Raw genomic sequence first — 8,200 nt, 5'->3', positions numbered from 1 at the left:
CGTCGTACGAACGCGATGGCCGGACGCTAACGGTTCTGGGGCGGCGGGGCGCGCGCGCATGCCGCTGTACGTTGCCTACCCTTCGTCCACTCATCGGCAGCGGCCATGATCCCATCCATGGTGTATCCATGTGCGCTTGCTCCTCATCATTCGCGGAGCCACCCCCACCACGGAGCACGTGCCCGCGTATGATTCTGTTCTCACTCACTCACCTTCCTTCATCGCCAACGGGAAATGATAAACAATCCTCTTGTGGTGCGTACCCTACGCGGTGACCTACCGGGGCTTGCGCGCCGTCCGATCAGATGATCTGACGGCTGTCGACGAGAGACATGCAGCGGAAGTCCCTACCGCCCCTTGGGCGCTCTCGCCCGCAACGTGCACCCCTACCCATCCTGTCTTCCGGATCTTGTCTCCCCCACCTTCCCCACCCCTTCTTTCCCTCTCTCACCACCCCCCCTCTCGCCATGGATATATATCGGCTCCCAGGCCCGGGCAGGGCAGCCGGTTCTCGCTCTACAGCACAGTTGAATAGACACACAGAGAGAAACTTCCATTGCTTTGATACTTCGTAGATATACTAGCTAGCTAGACATACCACATAGAATATGGGTTCTTGGAAGCGCACCATCACGACGCCGTTCAGGAAGGCGTGCACCATGCTCAGCCCGCAGCACGGCGGCGGCAGGAGCGACGATCAGCACGGCGGCAGCGGCCATGACGGCAAGAAGACGCCGCGCACGCGCCATCATCTCAAGCGGTCCGGCGCGGCGGGGGCGGCGGCGATGGCGCAGGGCGAGGTGGTGGAGAGCCCGTCCACGACGGCGCAGCTCTACGGCGACGTGATGGCGTGCGCCTACGAGGACGTGCAGGTCATGTGGTCCATGCTCGACAACAAAGCCAAGGTCCTCGACACCACCGCCTCGTGACCTCGCGCTCCATGACCACAGATCGATGGATCGATGGGTCGAGGAGTTTCATCATCGATCCAGTACATACTACTGCCACATCCACTGCGTGCAGATTTCAGAGCCTTTGGCGCTCAATCTGCAGACCGTCGACGACGAGTCCTGAAACTCTTCTCCGTTTTCTTCTTTGTTGAGCCTGAAATGAATCCCCGGCACTGGCATGGTACCTGATTAATTAAGCTAAGGTGCTAGCTAGCTTGGAGTGATTTGAGTGATTACCGCCACAGCGTTAGGATGGATCTCTGATCATTGAGGGCATGTTTTCCTTTTCTCTTCCTTTTTGGTGTCACAGATGGATATGGATGTATTCGGTCGTGCATCGTCCGATTCGCCAATCAATGACAAGAGTTTTTGAAGATGTGGGACCCCCTTCTGTGCCTGTATTGCACATGGTTTGTCTCCGTCCTTGTTTGCCGACATGTCTTACTTTGGCAAAAGGTCACCAAGCTTAACCATATTGTTAATTCCTGCATGGAAAGGAAGAATCAATCCATTTACTTATATTTTCCAACAAGTTGAGTTGCTACAGTAGTGGATACCCCAGGTTAATTACATTGGCAAACGAAGGAGTGGTTTGTTCATGTTTGGAGAACATAATAAGCCAACTCATACCCGCCGTTGTAGGTCGAGAAGCCATTTATTAAGGTCCTCAAATATACTCTTATCTATTATAAGAGCAACTCTGGCAGCAGATTCCCTAAAATCCCTGACTTTAAAACTTGTTTTCGACCCTCTTTATATATTTTTATAAGTCTATAGAGCAAGTGGGCAAACTAAGGTTCCCTAAAACTACAGCCTTAATAATTTGACCTCATGTGTTTATTCTATATATGTGCATATAAACTCAATTTCAACTCCAACATCGCATCAACGTGAACCGAAGTTTTCATTTTGCGACACCACACAATTCAACAACATTTCAAATCAATAAATTCAAATTTAAACAAATAAATAGGGTCCGAATGCAACAAATAATAAAAATTATTTAAGAGTAAATGAATTTGAACAAATCTAGTGCTCATGTAGCTTCCACTGATGCTCGACGAGATCCTTGTGAAGCTGCTCATGTGATGGCTTGCCTTCAATCTTTCGATATGCCTCGACGAAAGCTTCAATTTGGTTCAGGTGCCTACGGGGTTTCAAAGTGCTGCCAACAAAGTCGTAGTCGTAGTTCACTTGGGAACCCCTCTCATCCTCGATGATCATGTTATGCAGGATCCAGGCCCGTCGATGAGGGGGGCCAAAGTGGCCGACCGCACAGGGGCCCCCAAAATCTTGGGGCCCCCGATTGGAGAGAAAACGCAAGGTTTTTTTTTAGTTGGAGAAAAAAGAGAGATAATCTGCCTCTGGGGCGCCTGCTACAACTTGAGCCCTAGGGTCGTGACCCTTCCCAGTCCCTCGCCTGCGCAGACGCGCCGCCTCTCTTCCGATCTGCAATGAATCCACGAGTATTGGTCTGCTGCGGATCAACGCTGGCGTCTGCTCTCCCCCAGTCTAGCTCCGTGTACTAGCTGCTCCCTGCTTGCACTAGTGTACCATGCCAGGCAGTGATTCGCGTCCCCCGCCTGGCCACTAGGCGCTGGCCTTGCCTCCAAATCCGGTACTGGTCGTCGCCTCGGCCACTAATCGGTGGGTAATTTACTGATTCTTGGACTGGGAGAAGCAAACGACAATAAAAGATGCACTTGAAGTTTAACTGACATGTTGTATGTGTTGATTTCTAAACTGATGTCTTTCTTAGATGAAACCCGAATTGATGCATTTTTATATCAATTTTATTCCATGCTACAGAAAAATAAGATGAAGACATGTTTTCGTTAGCGACCTGCAACAACAGGAGTGTCTACACATATGTGAGGAATGGATGAGGCAAACTGTTGATTTGGTATTCTTTTGTGTCCCTTATTACTATTTGTACCTTTTTTCATGTTTAATCTATATGGTTCCATTGTTAAGCATTGAGTTTCAGTTCTACATATATTGTGCAATCGAGCAAATTTATCTATGCTTTGGCATGAGGCGTTCTTGGATAGCGAGGTATTATTTGGCCAGTGTAGATATTCTTTGGATACTTCTTTAGTTATACGAATTTAAAAAAAATACGCCCATGTTTTGTATTTTTTTCATCCTGGGCCCCCAAATCCATGGAGACGGCCCTGGCGGGATCACACAATCCTCCATGATCTTCGCTAATGTATCCTATCGAGCTTGCAACTCACTAAACACTCTTTCAATGTATTTCCTCGTCGCTTTTGAACCTTTGCAAAGTGGCATCTCTTCTTACCTTGGGGGTTAGAAACTCTCTTCACAATTTTTGACCAAGAATGAGAAAGTATGTCGTCTAGACAGTACACTTGGTTATAACCATGCCCATTGGCCTTGTAGTTGTATGCGAGAGCTTCCCATTTGTTGGCCTAGCAACAATATGAGATCTATGCAAAATACTGATTCAATGTGAGAGTGCAAGCAAAAGTAGCAATGCCAAATCCATAAGTCATGAGAGGCAATGTCATCTACACTGCTCTAAGCAAAAATATGTAACCAATTTGCACAAATGCAAACCAAACATAACATACCCCCAGGAAGAATGATAAAAAACCTCGCAAGCAGTTGAGTCCTCTTCAGCCGGGAAGAGCCAAATTGAGTCTGTCAGGGGTGAGAAGGGAGGCCGCACGATGTTACCATAGAGCTTTTGTAGGGTTGGGAGTGTCGGGGAAAGTGCATGGTAATCGGCAGTGACATGACGGTGGATGATCTTGGGCGAATGACCAGAGGTGGTGGGAGGGCGAATAGACGACGTCGCCCGGTTAGCCCATGATAGGGTCGTCCTCAATGATCGAGGGAGCGAACGAGAGACATCAGAGGCAAGACAACGTGGAGCTACCTTGGCACAGAAATGGCGGGTGTCGGTACTAAATCCGGCATATCTCAAGGTAGGGGTCCTAAGTTAGGCATCTTGGAGCGATGGTAATATGATACAGGATTTTACATAGGTCCGGGCTCTCTCGAAGAGATAATACCCTACGTCCTGCTTTTTCTTGTATTGATGTGGGGTATAGTACAGAATACAAGTATCTACCACGAGATTGTTGATCTAAGTTGTAATGATCTATTGACTAGTCTAGCCTCGGTTTATATAATGTAGCGGAGGCCTAGGAAAACATGAGTCCTCGTCTTCTGCGTCAAGTCTTGTAGAAACCTCCTTATATACGTCATGGGCTGTCCGAAGTCGCCTATCAGTGAACCACCATGGGGTTCCTCGGTCCGAACCACCTGGTCGAAAGACGACGTGGTGAGTACTTCCTAGTCCAGGACTCCATCAGCGGGTGTTAGGCACCCAACGGGAGTGGGCACTACGGACGGTGGCAAGGTGCTTCAATTCTGAAACAATTCTGTGGCGACAAGTGTTGAGGGATTTTCGTGGGTCCTAACATTGGTTATCAAGCTAGTACATGAAATTTGTAGTCGAGCAATATCATGTTATTATACTAGTAGATCTAGAATACAAGTGAAGGGGGTGCACGATTTACTAAGGTTCAGGCTCCCAAGGTGGTAAAAAATATTTCCTGCATTACTTTTTTTTATAAATGGATAATGTTGAGGATTACATTGTCGAGGTGGGGGTGTACCCGAGCAGTCAGAGATACGCGATGAGTTTGGGCGGTGTTTTGTACGGGAAGCGCTCAAAATATTCTATGTGGCGTGTAGGGCAACATTAGACAGAAAGGAACGGATCCCCTTTCTATGGTGTGTAGGGTAGAGATGCTCTTCTGAAATGATGGAACGATCAGCTTTTTTAGGAATTGTTTTATTGCAAAGCATGGAATAAACTACGAAAAACTAAAGGAAAACTAAAATTAACATAAATATTAAGACATTGCTTTATAAGAAAATAGGTTATTCTATTCGTCAGAGTTCTTCGTCAGTATGTATGAAATAACAACATATACCAAAAGGTTCCCTGTTTACAAGGGATTACATCAGCATGTTACCAAATTTAAACATGGTTTTTTATTAGCTTTGTCACTAAACAAACATGATTAATGTACAAAGATTAGTATGCTAATTTAGGTATGAACCAAAATATGCACTAAGTGGCACCTTACTTTATATTATAGCACACTGTTAGCATCTGTAGAAATTCAGACATGGCTAGCTATTGTTAGGTATTTTTCTCGGAAAACTACAAGATTTATGTAATAAGTGATTTGTACTATAATGTACATGTAAATCAACCATCAAAACTACATGCATGCATGTTTACATAAATTCTAGTGACCATCAGATACATATAGCCCATGGTGACCACCTAAACAATCACTTGAGTATTAGTAGACTACAACGAACTTGATAGAGTAGCGCTGGCTAGGTACCGAGCATTGCTTCTATGGGTACACATGGCCAGCAGGTGGGCCACGCTTAGCAGCAGCGCAAGTTATACAGCACACACTACAACTACTGGGCTTAGCTGTAGTGCGCCCCCCTGCTCGGCGCTGCTGCTAAGCCGAACACTCTTATCTCCCTACACGTTCCTCACTCCACTTTCCTCACTCTCGCTCTCTCGCTGTCGCTCCTCCTCCCGCCGCCGCCATCACTCCTCCAGCCGTCACCCCACCTCCTCCCTCCTTCCTCCACTCCTCTCGCCGGCACTCTCTCCTACATCGTCGCCGCCATCCTGTCCCTCCCTCCCACGTCGCCTTCGCCCTGTCCCTCCTTCCCACATCGACTCCGCCCGCTCCCTCCCTCCCACGTCGCCGCCGCCGGAGCAAGGTGAGGAGCAACTTCAAATTTGCATGCTGATTACTAAATTTGTGCCAAGTCTGAATCCAAATCTGTTTAGCCCTTTTGTGGTGGAATTCGTGAATTATCCGTGGCTCTTTTGGATGCATGTGCTAAAGATGTTTTGTTAAGCTCTGTGAATACTACATCTACATGCCAATTGCCTGATTTGATCATCTTTTTTAGCCACTGTTGGATCTGCTCAAAGTAGTCAACTTAATGTTAATATATAATTTTCACTGATTTCAGTAAAACTTGGCATTTTGTAAAACTCATACCTAAATAACCATGCATCAAATAAATTCATGCCATGTATATGATTTTCTCTATGTTATTTGTACTATCTGTCCATATCCTTTTTATCATCTCTAAAAATCTTTAACACACTGTTTTGAGCATGTAAATTACCTATAATAATATTGTTGCCTGTTGACACTTGGTGAATTTCTACATGAGTTAGGAACTACATCATATGTCAACTTTCATGCCATGCATATATGCCATGTTAACTTCCTGTAGCATTTCATGTCTTGCATCCAAGTCAGCATGATAATGTTTCTGTTTATATAGACCTCTGTTATTCACTAAGTCCTAAAAATAAACATGATAATGTTTCTGTTTATATAGACCTCTGTTATTCACTAAGTCCTAAAAATAAACATGATAATGTTCTACTTATATTTTGTTTATGTAGAAATCAAGTATTTGCCCCTGCCTCGTCATTTCCTCGTCCCCATCACCAACCCCCTCTGACCTCGAGCTGAGCCCAGCCAAATCCCCATGTTGTTGATGTCAATGATGATCTCTGGTGAATGTCGATGATGAACATGCACAGAGGAAACTATAACCATGTCAACGATGATAATGTTTTCTGTTTATATAGACCTCTGTTTTTCACTAAGTCCTAAAATCGACATGATAATGTTCTATTTATATTTTGTTTATGTATAAATCAAGTATTTGCCCCTGCCTCGTCGTTTTCGTCATCCCCATCACCGACCCCCTCTGACCTCGAGCTGAGCCCAGCCAAATCCCCATGTTGTTGATGTCAATGATGATCTCTGGTGAATGTCGATGATGAACACGCACAGAGGAAACTGTACCCATGTCGAGGACTTCATGTATTTCTTCTTTCTATTAAAATGCAAGGGCTAGTCCCCATGTTGATGTCGATAATGAACATGGAGAGCTTGTTTCTTGGTGTTCTTGTTGCAGGGAGACTCCGAGTGACCTATGTTTTGCCAGAATGTTGATTCATTTCCATTTCGGCATATTTCAAGCGCTCCATATGTCCTATTTTTAGCAAAGGTCATGACAGAATTTTTGGCATGACTTGTGGTAGAAAGTAGGACATATCGAGTGCCCTACCCTAGTAGTAACTAGGAGAAATGATGATCTATATGAAAGCGATGCCACGGTAGTGAAAAATAATGGTCCATTTGTTTTGTGTGCATTCTGCTATATGTAATGTTGATCGATGCTTAGGGTTTACTTTCAGTGTGATGGAGCTCCCTGTGTGATATATTGATGTCCTTGAGGGAAGTATCCCGACTGTTGTCGTGGGGGTCACTTCCCCCTCTTCTCCTTGTGCTAGACCTTCGTAATGCACTTGGGGGAGAAGGGGAAGCGACCATCATGGACGGTTGAAATATCAGTGAGGGAGTGTCCACTATGTACACCGACATTTATCCCGACTGTTATCGTGGGGGTCACTTCTCCTTCTTCCCCATGTGATAGACCTTTTGGAAATGCACTCGGGAAAGAAGGGAGGAATGACCATCACCGACGGTCAAAATATCTGTGAGGAAGTGCCCACCATATAAACCACCAAAGATGAGAGTTGTTCAAGGGAGACTCGATAGACCGAAAGTCTACAAGTGTTGAATAGTGATATATGTGTTGATTTCCTGGTATTTGCCGTCAATTTTTAATCTTTCAATTATGAGCACATCAGATGGATGACGATGATAAGATCCTCCGAGTGCGATGATTGTACGACCCTCACTTGGAAAATTATAGGCGCTTGTCCCTCACGCTTAAGGAGGCCTTCAAAAAATTTACGGTATATAACTTCAGCGGCACGTATTTCTTCTTAATTAAGCATGACTTAAGATTTTTGCTTTAACATGTAATCTCCGTTTTTTATAATTCGACTAGTGCATCCACTGTTATGCAAGACCTTATGTCCTAGAGAAGTTATCTTACGATGAGATGGAAAAGGTGGATACGAAGAAAGCTCGCCTTAAGGCGAAACATGGTTTCATTTTTAGGTTAAGATCTTAAATGAAGTAGGTCACACACATTTTGGTTGTTCTATTTGGAGAGGATTATGAAAGGCCTAAGGATTTGAGGAGGGTATGAAAATAACCTTCAATATTGGCATTCCTCAAGATGATCCTGAACATGATAAAGACACTTGGGTGGATCTGGACATGATTCCAAATCTACCTCCT

At 45.0% G+C, this 8,200-nt stretch overlaps 1 protein-coding gene and 1 long non-coding RNA gene across 2 annotated transcripts; both read left to right on the top strand.

Annotated features, from left to right (window-relative positions):
- The first annotated feature begins 482 nt into the window (after positions 1-482).
- Positions 483-1,324, top strand: LOC123165541 (uncharacterized). Its single transcript, XM_044583212.1, has one exon. The coding sequence runs from the start codon at positions 609-611 to the stop codon at positions 927-929; it is 321 nt and encodes a 106-aa protein (XP_044439147.1). The 5' UTR covers positions 483-608; the 3' UTR covers positions 930-1,324.
- Positions 1,325-5,465: 4,141 nt separating this feature from the next.
- Positions 5,466-7,238, top strand: LOC123165536 (uncharacterized). The gene is made up of 2 exons (XR_006483031.1): positions 5,466-5,738; positions 6,442-7,238. It is a non-coding gene; the product is annotated as an uncharacterized lncRNA (long non-coding RNA).
- Positions 7,239-8,200: the final 962 nt, after the last annotated feature.

The sequence above is a fragment of the Triticum aestivum genome, chromosome 1D (assembly GCF_018294505.1).
Source record: "Triticum aestivum cultivar Chinese Spring chromosome 1D, IWGSC CS RefSeq v2.1, whole genome shotgun sequence".
NCBI classification, from domain to species: Eukaryota; Viridiplantae; Streptophyta; class Magnoliopsida; order Poales; family Poaceae; genus Triticum; species Triticum aestivum.
The sequence above is the reverse complement of the archived record's forward strand: the minus strand, read 5'-3'. Positions and strand labels throughout refer to the sequence as shown.

Coding starts and splice junctions, on each gene's coding strand:
- LOC123165541 (XM_044583212.1), top strand. CDS start 609: ATGGGTTCTTGGAAGCGCACCATCACGACGCCGTTCAGGAAGGCGTGC.